General features: G+C 55.4%; 2 protein-coding genes across 23 annotated transcripts in view; one reads left to right on the top strand and one right to left on the bottom strand.

The window, feature by feature from the left end:
- Nucleotides 1-6,378, top strand: part of STPG1 (sperm tail PG-rich repeat containing 1) — a 58,971-nt gene extending 52,593 nt beyond the window's left edge. For all 21 annotated transcript variants that reach the window (XR_014807293.1, XR_014807295.1, XR_014807296.1 and 18 more), the window contains 2 exons: nucleotides 3,216-3,406; nucleotides 5,279-6,378. Coding sequence is in view for 16 of the 21 variants with exons in the window: in XM_021095549.2 (XP_020951208.2) it covers nucleotides 3,216-3,406; nucleotides 5,279-5,355 (268 nt within the window). In the remaining 5 variants the exon portion in view is untranslated. The remainder of the gene's footprint in view (nucleotides 1-3,215; nucleotides 3,407-5,278) is intronic.
- Nucleotides 6,379-8,831: 2,453 nt separating this feature from the next.
- The window catches only part of GRHL3 (grainyhead like transcription factor 3), a 36,118-nt gene continuing 28,359 nt past the window's right edge, over nucleotides 8,832-16,590 (bottom strand). For both annotated transcript variants that reach the window (XM_021095540.2, XM_003127705.7), the window contains exons 14-16: nucleotides 16,331-16,416; nucleotides 13,848-13,912; nucleotides 8,832-9,735 (exon numbers count right to left, since the gene is read on the bottom strand). In XM_021095540.2, the coding sequence (XP_020951199.1) occupies nucleotides 9,621-9,735; nucleotides 13,848-13,912; nucleotides 16,331-16,416 (266 nt within the window). In that variant the 3' untranslated portion in view covers nucleotides 8,832-9,620. The remainder of the gene's footprint in view (nucleotides 9,736-13,847; nucleotides 13,913-16,330; nucleotides 16,417-16,590) is intronic.

Below are 16,590 nucleotides of genomic sequence, written 5' to 3'. Positions count from 1 at the left end.
TATTATTCACTGTTTTATAGACGAAGAAACTGAAGTTTGGGAGGCGAAGAGATTTGCCAAGGACACACAGCTAGTGAATGAGGAAGTGCAGGGTCAAAGTCAGGTCTGGCTAAGGGCAACGCCTGTACTGCCTTAAGGTGTCACCTGTCATGATTGCCTCCAGCAGTGGATTGTGGAACCCTCGGGAGCATTCAGGGTCTGTCAGGTGGTCTGGACTCCCCAGAGTGCCAGGCACAGAGCTGCACAGGTGGTTGATATTCTTTTTTTTTTTTTTTTTTTTGTCTTTTTGCTATTTCTTGGGCCGCTCCCGTGGCATATGGAGGTTCCCAGGATAGGGGTCAAATCAGAGCCGGCCTCCACCACAGCCACAGCAGTGTGGGATCCAGAGCCACGTCTGCGACCTACACCACACCTCACAGCAACACCGGATCCTTAACCCACTGAGCAAGGCCAGGGATCGAACCTGCAACCTCATTGTTCCTAGTCAGATTCATTAACCACTGAGCCACGACGGCAACTCCTACAGGTGGCTGATATTCTCCAAAGATCCAGGGAGCTGAGCTGGTGGGGCTGAGCCTCTTCTGAGCAGGTGAACGGAGGAGAGAGGGGGCCTCTCATCCACTCTCGGCAAGAATACTGGCAGGACGAGGCCCCGGCCTGCCCTGCCCCTGCAGGCTATCCCCAGACAGGAGACAAGATAACTCACCATCTCCCCAAAGTCTCAGGGTGACCCAGACCCCTGGGGTGACCTTGTGCGGTGGTTGGCTCGTTCCAGCTCTAACTTCCAGGGATCAGCACCAGTCACACACTTATCAGATCTCTGGGGGTGATTTAATGGGGTGAGGCTTTTCTTTATGAGGGGAGAGGGGTGGGTCACACACCGTCCCCACACACCGTCCCTGGGTCTTCCACGCAGACCAGAGGGGAAGAAAGGAGGCAGGTTTTCTCGTTTCTTGTGGGCACCTTGGTTCTAAACAAGCATCCAAGGCAGCTGTCTCTCCATCCCACCAGGGGAGCCTCAAGCAGGTTTATGGTGGCTGCCAACAGCCTTCCCGGCAGTGGGAGTGTCCGTCCTGCTGCAGGGTGTGACTGGTGAGGGACCCAGTCTCCTTTTCCTAAGGCTCTGCTGCTTCTTGGGGACCAGGCAGTAGGTGGTGGTACTGCAAGGGATCGTGATAATAACAAGTGCTTTTACTGAGCACTTACTGTGTGCTGGCGCTCTGCTAGGCACCTGAGATACCTCTTCTCCAGTCATCACCTTCCGTAGGAGGAGTGAGGGTCGCTGCTCCTTGCTCTGGGACATCGAGGGACTTGGCCGATTGGCATTCAGATTCAGGTCCATAGGACCCTAAAACCTGAAAATTTGGAGTTCCCATTGTGGCTCATAGGGTTAAGAACCTGCCTAGTATCCATGAGGATGCAGGTTTGATCCCTGGCTCTGCTCAGTGGGTTAAGGATCCGGCGCTGCCGTGAGCTGTGGCACAGGTTGAAGCAGAGGCTCAGATCTGGTGTGGCTGTGGCCGGCAGCTGTAGCTCTGATTTGACCTCTAGCCCTGAAACTTCAATGTGCCACGGTACAGCCCTAATAATAAAAAAAAAAACGAAACCTTAAAAATCCTCCGCCCCACCATGATGCCCTCCCCAACAGGGAGGCACTGAGACTGAAGGGCCGGGGCTGACATTACCATTAATTGCTCTGTGACTTTGGGTGACTGACTTTCTCTCTCTGGGCACCAAATTCTTTAGCAAAATAAGGAGGGCAGATAGGACATCTCTAGGTCCAAGTTTAAGAACGCCTTTGCTTCCAAAGGGGTTGGCTGAAGGGCAGCAGAGTTCTAGCACCTCCTCTGTTTGGATGGGTTGGCTTTGAGCTGGGGTGAGTCTCCTGCGGCTGTTCGGGGCTCTGAGAAATTTTTCTTCCTTTTGGTGAGAGACCTTGAAGTAGCTTCAGGTGGGAGGTGAAGCAGGCAGCAGAGTAGGGGGATTCCTCTAACAATCCCAGGACCCCTGGGCAACGCCAGGGACCTCTGTGAATCCAGGCCTGATGGGAGGTCGCAGCTGGACGGGACCTCAGAGCTGGTCTGTCCAAGCCCTCATTTTACAGCTGGGGGCACTGAGTCCCAGGGTGAGTTAGTGACAAGAGCTAAGGCTCGAGCATAGGTTCCATTTCACTTTCATTTATCCTCTTTGTACCAGGCATAAATTAAGACGCCTTTCCTGAAGGAGGGGGAGACAGACCTGCAGACAGACAATTGCAATCTAAATGGTGATCGTTATTCAGAGGTCTCTTGATTTCCACCCCAGGATATTTCCATTCCTGCCTCCTGCCTTGCCAGAGAGAGATTCCATAGGTTTCTGAAGCACCAATGCTGGAAGGGCCTCTAAAGATCTCCTAGTCTTGGGGTGGCAACTCCTGGGAATTCAGGATGCCTCTTCCTATTTCCTGGCCATGGCAGACATCACAAGTGGCTCACCCATGCTCTTAGCATAGAGCCCAACTGAAGTCTCAGTTCTTTACAGGGAGCCCCAACCCGGCACCAGGAAGCAGTCAGAGGTGGCACATGGCAGCAATGCTGTCCACCACACCTGATTAGCACAGCAATATCATCCACCACAGCAGTGTGTCCTGAGCTCTCACTTTATGTTGGGCCCTGTGCTGACACCTGTGTTCTAAGGGTACCGTCTCCTTTAACCCTGACAGCAAACCCACAGCTAGGTATGCCTGACCGCCCTTGTGCAGGTGCAGAGACTGAGGTCCAGGGCCCCCAGCTCCCTAGCGGTGGGGCTGGAGCAAGAGATGGGTCTCCCGGTGCCATGTCCAGTCCTCTCTGCCAATGGCTCAGCACTGAGCTGGCCTTGGCTAGTCTACAAACTGCCATCCCCCGAGGAGTTCCCTTTGTGACTCAGCGGTTAACAAAGCCGACTAGGATCTATTAGGATGCAGGTTTGATCCCTAGCCTCGCTCAGTGGGTTAGGGATCTGGTGTTGCCATGAGTTGTGGTGTAGGTCACAGACGTGGCTCAGATCCCGCATTGCGGTGGCTGTGGTGTAGGCCGGTAGCTGTAGCTCCAATTGGACCCCTAGCCTGGGAACTTCCATGTACAGAGGGCACAGCCCTAGAAAAAAAAAACAAAGCAAAACAAAACAAAAACCCCAAACCAAAAAACTGCCATCTCCCCAATAGTGATATCTTTCCCATTTTGTCTTTTCTGAAGGAGAAACCCCATCCTGAACTTCTCTGCCCAGCCTTTGCCTCTGCCCCCCAAGCCGCCTCTTCCGGGCCCTGGCCAGTACGAGATCGTGGACTACACGGGCCCCCCCAAGCACTTCATCTCTAGTGCGTCCTTTGTGTCCAACACCAGCCGGTGGACAGCGGCGCCAGCCCAGCCAGGCCTGCCCGGCCCAGGTCAGAGGACTGCTTCAAATGACTGTAAAAACCAAACCTGGAATTGTTTGTCATTCCTGGGCCATCAAGCGCCACTGATTTATGGGCTGTTTGCCAAACAGTTTACAGGGGTTAAGCGTGGATCTAGAAGTCTCTTCAGCTCATGCTCTCAGAGTATGAAAGGTGGAGGGGTTTTGTTTGTTTTTTAAGGTGAAAGGGCTCTTAGAGATGCTCTAGGCCAGGGATTTATAACTGAGGACTGTGAATGTTCGAGGGGCCTGAAGATGGGCTGCAGGCGCCTTGTCACCCTGAAATCATCTACAGATTTGGAGCATGCAGACGTTATTTTGGTGGCTGGGGAGAGCCAGTGTTTTTGTCCAAAAGGTTCATGTTCTTAAAAATGTTTAATCATGGCTCTAGTGTGGTGGAGCCACCTCACAGATGGGGAAGGTCCTGAGAGCGAGGTGTTACAGTCCCACTGTGGGCCATGCCCACCCCTCTCTTCTGTGTGTGTCTGTTGTGAAGTACAGCAGGGCTCCAGCAGAGCGGGTCTTTGCAGCTATCTAGTTCTGCGGCCTTTTGCAGGTGGGTTCAAGCTGCGGGTCTCTGTTACCTAGGATCTGCCTGAGAGCTGATAGCCTCCAGGGGCTGGTCTCTGCACTCTCCCCACCCCCCGCCTGCTTGTGGCTCTCAGTGGAGCCCTTAGCTATTGACCGCCCCCGGCACCGGCCAGGGTAGATGGCCTTGGGACCGACGGGTGGGCTGGTGGGCAGGTCTGTGAAATTCAGCTTTTCAGTGAGCACTGCTGGGGATGTAAGAATGACTTAGGCCCAGGCCCTGTCCCCAGAGGTGTCACCTTCCCTCCACACACTCAGATGGGTAAAGCGTAAGGTAGATGGGACAGGGAGCACGTCATTCTCATGGCTTTGGTCTTGGGAACATAGTCATAAGGAAGCCAGCAAGGGCCGGAGGTTTGGCCTTGGGGTCATCTGGTCCGTCCAGGCAGAACTCAGCTTGGGCCAGCACATGTCCAAATGCTCCATGTGCGTGGTGAGCTCCAGGACCCCGGCGACCAGCCGGGTCCTTGTCTGACCCTGTTCGGCCCAGAGCTCCAGGAGTTTTTTTCTGAGCTTTCTGGCCATGCTGTGATCATCTAGGCCAAGTGAGCTTCCTTGAGCTCCCCCTTCCTTTCCCCCCACCCCCCGCCTGGCATAAGCACATGCAAACATCTGCCTCCTTGGCTTCCAGTGGATGCAGGCCTACCTGGACTGCCACGGCTGCCACCTCCCTGTTATACCAGGCTCCTTGTAATACCAGAGGTCGTGTGTGGCCCTTGTGAACCAAATTAGCATGAGAGGTTTCAGTCACCCCAGGTTGTGGGTCCCAAGCCCTTGAGTGGTCCTGGCTGCTGTTGTCATGCTTTTCAGTTTTTTGGAAATTTCTAAACTAAGTCAAACAGCATCCCTCTAAAAGCTGACACCTTGTTTCTGTAAGAGTATTTTTCTACTCTATATTTTTTTCAAATTTCATGCAAAACTCTTTTGTAAATTTTCTTCTATTAAAAAAGTTAAAGTTTGCTCTAGTGTGGGTTCAATCCCTGGCTGGCTTGGGAACTTCCACAGGTGTGACCAAAAAAAAAATATATATATATATACATATATAAATATATACATATATATATGGTTGAAGAAGGTGGGAAGCCAGAGTTCAGGTCCTGCCTCAGCCAGTTAGGCGCCAGATGACCCTGGGCCAGTCCCTGCCTCTCTGTCTCCCCACATGTAAGGTCCAGGGGTGGGACAGGGTCCTGCCGGCCTTGCCAGCTCTGATATAGAATGCCAGAGCCTTGAGAACTGGCCTTTTGTCTCTTAATGTTGTCTCCCTCTCTCCTCACAGCCACATACAAGCCGGAATTGCCTGGAAAACAGTCTTTTCTCTACAATGAGGACAACAAGTGGATCCCAGTGTTGTAGTCACCTCGCCTGAGCTCGAGAAGAGCCCTGGCCACCGGCTGTCCATCCGGGTGTCCCAGGATGTTCATTCAGAGAGCACCCACTTCATGTGTGACAGCTGATGACTCTGGGACGGCTCTGCTGCCCCAGCCTGGTGTTAGAACCGGGCTGCTGCATTTGTCCTTGTCTTGAGCTGCCCCCTGGACAGAGCCTCCCTCGGTCACTTTGCCATGCAGCTATCTGGGCCGGCTTCTGCACAGCTCCCCTCAGATTTCAGGTGTCCCTGAAGCTCCAACTCCAGGAGAAGGAGGCTGGTGGCAGATGCCCCATCTAGAAGCCTGATGCTGAGCCAGGGCCCTGGAGTCACAGGATAGATGACACAGGGCCTCAGCCCCAGCTCTCTCCCCATCCTCTAGCCTTGACTTCCGGACTCCTCCAGAATTCCAGGAGCTGGAAAGGCCAAAGGCACTGTGACAGGAACATGAAAAGCATGGCAGCGAGTCACTGTCGTCACGTGGTTACCCACCCGCAGGAGAGGCCGCCACACCGTTTACTGGCCTGTGCTTGATGGACAGCCACAGGCGGGACCTGCTGGGGCCAGAGCCCTGGGCGCGGTGGTGTGAGGGGCACCTGCCAATTTTTCCACCTGGACTTTTGCCTCCCCTGGCCCGGTCCCATCCCCTCCCATCTCCCGCTCAAATTCAATATGACCTTAATGGATCCTTTCTGCCTGCCAAGTCATTTCTCCTCAGCAAGAGGAAGATTCTCAAAGAACCAAGAGGAACTAGAGTTAACCACTCATCCCCTCCTTCCCCAACCATTGACGCATCTTTCACTCATGAGCCGAGGCGGCTGATGCTCTCCCCCCGCCGCATCTGCCTGGGGCCCCGCTGCCCCTTGGCTCTCTCCTTGACCTTCCTCCAGGAATGGTAGTCCAGACCTGGCTGCCGACGGGCTCTCCCTTTGGGGAGGGGTGGGCGAGGAAGAGGGAGGAGAGGAGTGAATGATGTGTCCCATTAAACTGAGTTCTCATTTCTCTCCAAAGCTGGCCTCCTTGTGAACCTCGGATTCCAAATGCCACTCTGCTCTGGGGTGCCTGGGAGGTGGCCTGGAGCTCAGCACCAAGAGCTTCCGAGGTCTGGACCTGAAGGCAGACACCCTGTGCTGCCGTCAGCTCAGGTCCTTAGCTTCTCCTGGAGGTGAGGAGTTGGATCAGAATTTGGGGGCTCAAGGCCAAGCACTTCCAGGGCTGAGTGGGCAAGATAGGGAGCAGAACAGATGAGGCAGCAGGGGTCTGGGAGCTGAGGCTGCTGCCCAGCTAAAGGCCAGCTGTCTATTGCTGGATCTGCAGATTCGGAGACATTTTAAAATGTGAGACCTCCTGGAGTTCCCGTCATGGCTCAGTGGAAACATCTGACTAGTATCCATGAGGACGCAGGTTCAATCCCTGGCCTCGCTCAGTGGGTCAAGGAGCTGACATTTTCATGCACATTGTACCTGGGGGCTTTAAAATTACTGAGGCCTGGGCCTAAACCCCAGAAATTCTGATTTACTTGCTCCAAGGTGTGGTCTGGGCAGTGGGGACAGAAGCTGCCTGGGTGATTCTGATGGGCAATCAACGTGGAGAAGACGGCCTTCCTGCTTCCTGCGGCTCCAGAAGGAATGAAAAGACGCTGAGTGCCCCTGGCGTGCCTGGCAATGTGCTGACGCTCTGCATACACTCCGCCATTTCACCCTCACGTGGCACCTACTCTGACATCCAGGGTCATGTCACCGCAGCAGCGAGGCCTGTGGGGGCAGAGCAGTTCGGGGTGCTCCCAGGGTCCCTCCACCTGTGCCAGGCAAGCCGCGAAGGAGCCTGAGGCCAAAGGAAACATCAGTAATACTGATCCTCACTTAGAAGTTTTGATATTTTGTTCATCATGGGTTTGGGTTTTTTGGTGGGGTTTTTTTGCTTTGAATTTTTTTTTTTTTTTTGCCTTTTTTCTAGGGCCGCTCCCGCGGCACATGGAAGTTCCTAGGCTAGGGGTCGAATCAGAGGTGTAGCCACCAGCCTACACCAGAGCCACAGCAACTTGGGATCCAAGCTGCATCTGCGACCTACACCACAGCTCAGGGCAACGCCGGATCCTCAACCCACTGAGCTAGGCCAGGGATCGAACCTGAGTCCCCATGGTTCCTAGTCAGATTCGTTAACCACTGCACCACGACGGGGACTCCATTTTTGCCTTAATTTAAAAAGACGTTGCATGACTTGATCACTGAGCTCTGGTTCCTCTTAATTTGCACCAGACGCTAGGGTCTCCCTTGCCTGATCTGAGTCCTGGTCCCAGGGCTTTAGGAATCAGGACTCTAGGCTGGCTCTCAGAGCTGGAAGGCCCTTGGAGACATCTACAGTTTTCAAATTTTTTAAAAAAGTTTTGTTTAGGCAAAAGTTTACAAGAGGCGTTCCCGTCGTGGCACAGTGGTTAACGAATCCGACTAGGAACCATGAGGTTGCGGGTTCGATCCCTGCCCTTGCTCAGTGGGTTAACGATCCGGCGTTGCTGTGAGCTGTGGTGTAGGTTGCAGACATGGCTCGGATCCCACGTTGCTGTGGCTCTGGCGTAGGCTGGCAGCTACAGCTCCGATTCGACCCCTAGCCTGGGAACCTCCATATGCCGCGGGAGCAGCCCAAGAAACGGCAAAAATACAAAAAAATACAAAAAAAAAAAAAAAAAAAAGTTTACGAGAGACCTTGGTACGTAAATGAAGAAAAGCAGAGCTTCTATGATCAAAGTTTGGGGCGTCACGGCCTACCTGCTGTCCCCACCCCCACCTCATGGGGGGATTTTGAGACCCACCAGCGAACCCTGGGCCTCTAGAGGTAAGAGCAGCCTGACGACCCAGCTAGGCCATGGCCCTCACTTTAGAGCCCAAGGAGCTGAGGACCGGAGGTGGTGGCGGCCGGTAAGGCAGAAGGAAGGAGGGCAGGACACTCTGACTTGTCCTCTGCCCTTCAGGGGAAATAAAGGCCTTGATCTGTGGCAGTTGTCAATTCCTCTGGTGTAAACACTCCCTCCAACATCTCGACATGACCGTGGACTTGGGGGGAGAGAGCACAATTGCTTCTGTGAGCTGGTAGGAGCTGGCTCCAGGAAGAGTGAGTTGGTGGAGAGCATGAGGGTGAAAATGGCACTGGCGCTCCGGTGACACGCTCCCTGCCCTGGGCTCCGTGCGCTAGCCTGGCTGGGAGGCCCTTGGCAAGGGCGTCCCAGGACGTCTTCTCTGGAGGAGGGGACCCGAGGTCGTGACGTTCAGCCTCTGGACCACACAGGACCACACTGGGCACCAGGACTCTGCTGCCTTCCAGGTGGGCACCTCTGCCTCCCCAGGGCCCAGCACATACCACCAGCCATCAAGTCCAAGGCAAGCTGCTCACAGATAGAGAAGGAAAGGCATTGTTTACGTCCACGCTCTCTTTCTGGAAGACTTTCACACAAGGACCAAGCGTAGCATTTGAAGTAATACATAAGTAGAATTTTATTACTAAATACCATATGAGTATACAAAATGCATAACTGAATAACAGCTAAAAAAATAGTCCAAGAAATGTGAAATACACATTTTTTGAAATGATAAAAATGTATCCATGAAAAATATAAAATGTTGCATATATATACACAATATATACTTATATATATATTTATATATATCACATAAATGACAATTGTAAATAAGAAATGTGTACAACAGCGAGTGGCCCCTTCGTTCCAGTTGGTCGACTCCTCTCCCTCTTGGGTTGAGGGAGTCTCTGAGGAGTGTTTCCACCACAGTGTCTTTTAAAAGGCATTTGCACGGCAAATCCAGTGTTTTCAGGGTAACTAACTGACCAGAGGAAGAGAAATCACTGGTCTGAAGATGGTGGAAGAATCGAGAATGGAGCGAAGCGTCGGGTGAGCTTGGGGACATAGGGTCCGCATCCCCCCGGGGAATGCAGCCTGCCAGAGATGGGTGGCAGTGAAGAGTCTTTGGGAGGCAGGAGTCCGCTGGGCACGTCATCAAGATGGCCTGACTGCCGGGCAGGTGTGGCAGGAGGTTCAGAGAGCAGATCCAAGCACGACAAGGGTGTTCCGATCAGAACACCTCCCAGGTCCCTTCCTGGCCTGGACACACGGGGGAGGGACTCCCGGGCCTCTTCCTTCGGCAGGAGGAGAGGGTGTGTGCGGCGAGGGACTGCGTCCCAGCTGGCTCCCCGCCTGGAGCCCGTTCCCAGAGGTCCGAGGGGGGAGGGGGGCGCGCAGGCCTCACAGCTCCTTAAGGATGATCTGGATCTTGCCGTCCAGCTCCCCCATGTCCAGCAGGAAGGCGACGTGGTTGCTATAGTGCTGAATGATGTTGTTGTCCATGTTGACCAGGATTCTGGGAGAGAAGGGTAGGCCCGGTCAGATGGGGGCAGGCCCGTCACCGGGCTTTGGTGTGGAGAGGCCGACAGTGAGGGCTGCTGCCTATCGGCGGCCCCCAGCACCTCAGGCACCTCGTGGACTTTCTGACCCTCATGACACCTGCAAGGTGGGCATTCACTGTCCCACTCCAAGGGGAGGACACAGATCCCCAGGGGCGGAGCCCAACTCAAACCCGGGCCTGCTGGCGGCCACCCCTGCCCACCGCCGCGCCAGGTGGCCCCGCCTCACACACACACGAGCGTGGACTAACGCGTGGCCCTGGGAAGCCGCAGGGCTCCTTAGTCACCCGGCCTGACCAAGCACTTGGACACGGACTGTGAGTTCAAGTGCAGAAGGTGTGGTGGGTGGACCAGGGAGGTCTGGGTTCAACGAGAGGCTGTCATGTTGTCACTCAAGTGTGCCTGCCTGGCTAGAGGCAGGTGCCACACAAGCCCCTGAGTCCCCAGCCCAGGAAACTAAAAATCAGGGATGGCTTCATGGACTTGAGGGGCTTGGCCCTCTCCCCACCCCACCCCCGCGCCCCACACTCTTCGGGCAAGGACCTGGGTCAACCTGAGAGGGACAGAGCTCTGCAGGGGGTCGGAGCCATAGCACAGCCAAGGGCACCCCTCTAGGAACCGCCTCCCCAGTGAGGGGCCCACCGGGCTGTGACTGACTGAGCGCAGCGGCTGCCCTTCCGTATCGGGTGGGAGCTTGCCTCCCTCCATGCCCCCAGCCGCCCTGCCGCATCTGCAGGTCTCCTTTCCAGGTACACGGCCTTGCTCCACACCGAAACAAAGGTCCTGCCCTCTAGGAGTTTAGAATCTAGCAGTGCCTGGCAGAATGAATCTTTGCTATGGCGTCACCTCAGTTCCCAGGCGGGGAAGGTGAGGTTCAAAGTAGCAAAGTCCTTTGCTCTGGGCCACACAGTCACGAGAGGGCAGAGCTGAAATTGGAATCCAGACTTTTTTCTCTTTCGACTGCATCGTTTTTTAGAAAAACAAAACTAAACAAAACACAAAACCCTATCAATATGAGTTAGGGAGTAACATATCAAAGGAAGGCAAAATCCAGCACTGGGGAGAGTTCAGATGAGACATGATAACTTAAGTGGGGCGGGAGCGGGGGTGAGGATCCCAGATTCCTACCCCTGCCAGCTAGCCATCTGTCTGCTCTTCTGAGGGCCCTAGGAGAGGTGGTGGCCTTGTGCCCCGAGACCCCCCAGGTCAGGAGGGGCATGGAGAGAGCGGAGGGCTGAGGCCTACTGCCCAGGCCTAGCTGTCTCTGTGGCAGCATCCAGCTGCTGCTGCTTTCCGGAAGAAGTTTGGGCTCAGGCTCCGAGGCCTGGGTGCGGACTGCCAGCATCTAATCACAAGATCCCGCTTCCCGGGTCCTGCTTGCGGTTTCTTCATATCACAGAGGATCTCTGTCTGGGGCTGCAGGCAGGGGACAGACCAGAGGAGACCCGGGCTGGGGCAGAGCGCTAAGCACTCTGTCAGCTTTGGGGCTTTGGTTTGGTGTTTCATGTAGTGGCATTTATTGGATGCTTCTAGGGGCCAGGCATGTGTAAGTGCCCTGTGCGCACTAACTTGAAGTCCGCCTCCCTCCCGCTCCCGGGCAGGGCCTCGCAGCAGGCCCAGAGGGCAGACCCGCGCCCCAGGAAGCCCAGGCAGGCCCACAGACCCCTTCCCCTCAGGCCAATGACAACCGGGCCCTAGAGGCAGGGGCTCATCAGGAACCACTGTCCCAGAATAGGGCCCTCTTGTCACCTGCCAGCTTCTGACTGTCTTCTGTCCTGGTTCACAGGGAACCCCTGGCCAGCTGCCAGCAAAAACCATGCTCTTGCTAATCTTTCAAGCACTCAGTGGTGCTTGCAGAGCTGATTGTATCTACCTTTGTCCAGAGGACTTTCTGGAGGTTTCTGTGAAAATAAACCAGGCCAGTGATTACAATTTCCTGTTCCTGAAATGAAGGAGGCAGCAAATGAGCCTGGCCTCTCTTCTCCCACAGGTTTTTTTGGGGGGAATTCCTCTCATTTAGGCATCTTAGATAATCCTAGGCCTGAGGTTTCATGGGTAGGGTGTGTATGGGGTGTGGGTGTTTCTGAAGGCCCGCTGGGTGACACCCTGGGCTATGGGGCTGGGCGAATAAATTGGCTGGTCTGGCCACAGCCTTTATTTGCACATGGCTTAGTGGTTAGAGGAACAAGCAGGAGGCAAGATGAAATAGTGGGTGCACGCACAGGCTTTAGACGGGCCAGGATCCCTCCTGCCAGCTACTAACTCTGCGACCCTGGGGCTACGCTGAACCTCACTTTCCTCATCCAGATTCGAAGGGTTAATGACATGATGCCAGGGAGTTGTTGAACGCAGCACTGAGCACGTAGGAAGTGCTCCACAAATGGAGTTACCATAACGGTGGATGGACGAGCTGGCTGGGTCCTGAGGGAAAGACTTGCGGCTCGGCCAGTGGGGCTGAGAGGTGGGGCGTCCTTGATGCTCCCCTCCCGAGTCACCCGCAAAGGCATTTCTCAGCCCCTCAGCACAGCTTGTGGTGGGATCTGTAAGGGAGGCTGGTGGTGGCACGGGGTTGGCAGCCAGGGGGTGTGGACACTGGCACTAAAGGGGAAGTGGGGCTGGGCTTGTCTGGGCAAAGCAGAGCCTGCCCTCCACGGGGAGATGGCTTCCGCCCCAGAGAGCATGTGGGCCCCAGTTTGAAACCGAAACTCGGAAGGAAAAAAACACACAAGAACCCCAGACACTCATACAACCAAAACCAAACGGATTCTTTCCCAGGGGCTGCGGGGCGGCACATCTTACCTCTTCTACAGGAGGCTGGGTGGGAGCCCAGGGGAGGGAGGCGGGGAGGCTGGCCTGTGAGGAAGGCGGTGGCCCCCCGGGCCTGACTGGATAGGGCCTCAGACTGAGTACAAAACATGCATGCCTCACTGAAAGGAGAGCTGGCAGACAGTAGCCACGGGGCAAAGCCTGAGCACCTTCCAGGAACAGCCAGTAAGTGTAGCTGGAGTTAGCTGGACTGTCCCAAGCTGGAGGACAGGGCCTGAGCTGGGGGTGGGGGCTGGGGAGCTGTTTCCCAGGGCTCTGGTCCTATGTCCTCTAGGCAGGAAAAGCTAGTGACAATTCCTCAGCACCCAGGGGCCCCCAGGCTGTGCTGGTGAAGTGACCTGGACAGCAAGGGCCACAGAGGCCCAGCTCAGTGGCCCTGAGCAGGCTGGACAGCTGCTAGGGGCCATCGCCTGGCCCTGCGGCTCCACCCCCCGTGCCCCCCACTAGCTGAGAAAGAAATCTCCTGGGCAGATAGCCAAGGCCGCAGTGGTCCTCGGTGCTAATCCCCTGAGCCCTCACAGTGGGGGCAGGTACTGCCTGGCCTCCTAGAAGGCCAAGCTTCACTCCCTCCTGCCCCGTATCCATGGAGCATCCCTGGCTGGGCTCCCTCAAGATGACGTCAGGACAGGTCTCCCTGTCCTGGCTCATGGCCAGCTCTTTCCTTCATGAACCCCCAACCCAGCCGGCAGCAACTTGGCTGGGCCCGTCCGCCTCTGTGCCCTCATTCCACTGCTGCTGACCCTCTGAATGTTGCTTATCACTCCTGAGCTTCCGTCTCCCCATCTGTAAAATGTGAGTCACGGTATCCACCTCATGGGGTGGCCGCGAGGGTTAAACGTGACAGGCTTAGCCCAGGACCTGACACGTAGTAGGTGGTCAACCAAGCGACCGTCACTATCGTCGTTACCATTACCATCAGATGGTTCCCCGGGGACCTGGGGTCAGAACCTGGGTCTTCTGACATGTGGCCCCGTGCTTCCCTCTCCACCCGAGTAGGCGGCGGATACCGGACCTTCCCTCTGTCTCCAGGGAGTGATCGGTGTCTGGTCTCGGCAGCGGCCTTGGCCTGCCTGGCCGCTCTCTACCCCAGCTCCACGTCGCTGCCACTTCTCCACGGACGGGGCCAAGTACAAACAGCTCGGCCCTGAGCAGCAGGCCTCTGCCAGGCAGAGCGAACCCGCCGGGAGCAGCCTGAGCCCACGCGTGAGGGGAGAGGGGCAGGCGGGAGCTTACGGGCACTCACCCTCGCTTGCATTTCTTGTAGACCTTGTGAATGTTCTCCTCGGGGAAGCCGTACTTCTCAGAGATCTGGAAGAGAAGGACCGGGGGCGGTTACTGCCGGCCTCCCAAACCGGATTCAGACCCGTCTTTTTCTACCATGACTTTTAACTTCCGGGTTAAAAATAATAGATCCCTACTGTAGAAAAACACAATGAAGAAAACTACAATCATTCATAATTCCGTCTCCCAGAGAGAATCACGAATAATATCTGCACATTCCCTCTGTCTTTTGGCCACATGTACACAGACGTCTGTGCATCTCGCATAGATAGTTTAGCTGTCATCGTACAAGCCCTCCCACATTGCAACAAACTCTGGACAAACAGCAGGCTTCGAGCTTATAAAATATCCCACAGGGCGCCCACCATTCCCTTCAACCCTTGCCTGTCGCCAGACATCTGGATTGTTCCAGTGCGGAGGGCTCCCCACTCCCCAGCTGGCTGACCAGCTGTGCAAACCCCTGGTGGGTTTGCTTGAAGGGCTGCAGGAAGAATTAAAGCAACTGGTTCCCATGAAACACTTAGGACAGTTCCCAGTGTGTGCTAAATAAATCAATACTCAAAAATGGTCACTGTGCCTATGTTATCAGCGGAGCAATGGGGACGCTCCTGCCTGGTGTGTGGGGCGGGGGGGAGGTAACCCAAACATCCACCCTTTCTGGCGGGAACTATTAACCCCATCTGATGGGCAAGGATGCCGAGCTTGAGGGAGATGAGGCTCATGCCCAAGGCCTAGCCGAGAGCCCAGGTTTCCTGTCTCTGGCACATCCCAGAACGTGGGTGCTGAAGCTACAGGTGAGGAAACCACAGCCTGGGGCCTGTGAGCGACCCAGTGGAGCTCCCACAGCCAGAGTCAGCCCGCTTCTCCCCAGACTTCCTGAGGTTTCCTGTGAGGCAGAAAGCACCGGTCTGGTCCCAGCGCCACCGCTTGGGTTTGCAGAACTCTGAACGAGGCACCCTGCTTTGCCGAGCCTCAGTTTCCTCATTGGTAAAGCGGGTGTCACCCAGATGGTTCCACACGGCTAGGTCCCCAGGGAGAACTCGGGCCAACCCTGCTGGTTAGAATTACTGGCTGCCTTGGAGCTGCAGGCTTCAGATTGAGGTTGTCCCTCTGGGCCTTTTAGGAGGAGGGGCCAATCCGGCTCCTCAGGTGGTCTCTGCCTTGACAGAGATCTCACCAGGCAAGGAAAGTTCTTAGACAACATGGCTGCAAGCTACCAGGAAGTTCTCAAGGCAGGCTAAGCAAGAATTTAGGAACTTTCTGACTATATGTTGCACAAAGACAACTGCTTGGCACGGCTGCCCCATAAGGCAGTGAGCTCCCCATCCCTGAGGTACGCAAGTCAAGTGTGGGCGCCCACTCGGAAGAGCTGTTGGAGAGGGAGCTCAAGCACCAGATAGGGAGCCGACCCTTTAAGGCACCGTCCAAGGCAAAGATTCTAAATGTGTAGTGGAGTAACACTAATAGCTTCCTGTGAGCCCAGCTTCCTGGGGCTGGTGCCCAGCAGGGCTGATAATGTGGGAAGAGAGAGTGGAGGGAGCTTGGGTTGGGACCCCAGCTCTGCCACGTCCAGTGACCTTGGCAAGTCACCTGACTGACCTCTGGGAGGCTGTTTCCTATGGGAAATGAGGGGAGCATAATGGTGCCTACTTTTCAGGTTGTCAAGAGAATCTGGTGAGCTAGTAAATGCAGCATGCTTGACAAGATGCCCAGCACACAGTAGGTCTTCAATAAAAGGCAGCTCTGTTATTATTTGATTCATCATCCCTTCCCCAACCTGACATCTTGGAAACATGTGGCTTTTCTGAGTGGCCTGACCTTTAAGCCCAGCTGGCCCTGAGGGAAGCTGTGTTTGCTCGGGTTTTAGCTGAATCACAAAGCTGCTGGGGGTTTTGTTCAGGGTTGTTTCACCCGCTCTCTGGCGGTTTGGGGGGTTGGGGAAGGTCTCCTTGCCCAGATACCACCTTCAGCCGCCCGGCCAGCCGCGCCCACCCTCACCCCCACCCCTCTGGCCCCCCGGCCCCCGTGCAACCACAAGCTGGAAGAATGAAGCCCTCTGGGAAAGAAAAATGAGTATCCCTGGGCCCGGCCTTTTGGGGTTTCATTCCCATTAAAACAGAAACAGGTTTGCAAAGCCAACAAAAAGTTCTGGCCTGTCAGACGGCGGCCATCAGATTACGGAGGATTTACGGTGTGTGCAACTCCCAGGGGGGAGCCAGGGCTCTGGCTGGGAGATAGTATCTCCAAGGCACGGCCCCACCAGCCCGGCCCCATAGGCGCCCTTGAAGGGGCTGGGATGGGTGGGCGACCAGAAAGCCCACGTTCTAGTATATTCCTTCCAGGGTCTCGCTGTGGGCCATCGGAACTACATGGTGAAGAGCAGGGAGAGACAGCCGTGCAGGAGAGGGGTGGCCCAGGGCAGGGCGGGGTCCGCAGGCCTCTTACCGCGTTCCTCAGCCCCTTCAGGTCCGGGGTCTTCAACATCAGGGCGTCAAACACCTCCTCCGTCTCCCTCCGCACGTACAGCAGAACTGAGAAGCAGAGAGCTGGCTATTCATGGTGCAGGGGACCACCTCAGGGGGTGGGGGAATCTTAAACAATATTATTTGTAACCTAAGATCGATTTCTGCAGAGAGAGCAAATCCTGGCTGAGGGTCTGGACCCAGCTGGGAAACACCCCCAGGGCTGCAGGTCCTACACGCTGG

This window comes from Sus scrofa, chromosome 6, assembly GCF_054392235.1.
Source record: "Sus scrofa isolate SSC_HxYL_T2T_F1_AM1 chromosome 6, Sscrofa_HxYL_maternal_Yorkshire_Landrace_v2.0, whole genome shotgun sequence".
Classification (NCBI taxonomy): domain Eukaryota; kingdom Metazoa; phylum Chordata; class Mammalia; order Artiodactyla; family Suidae; genus Sus; species Sus scrofa.
The sequence above is the reverse complement of the archived record's forward strand: the minus strand, read 5'-3'. Positions and strand labels throughout refer to the sequence as shown.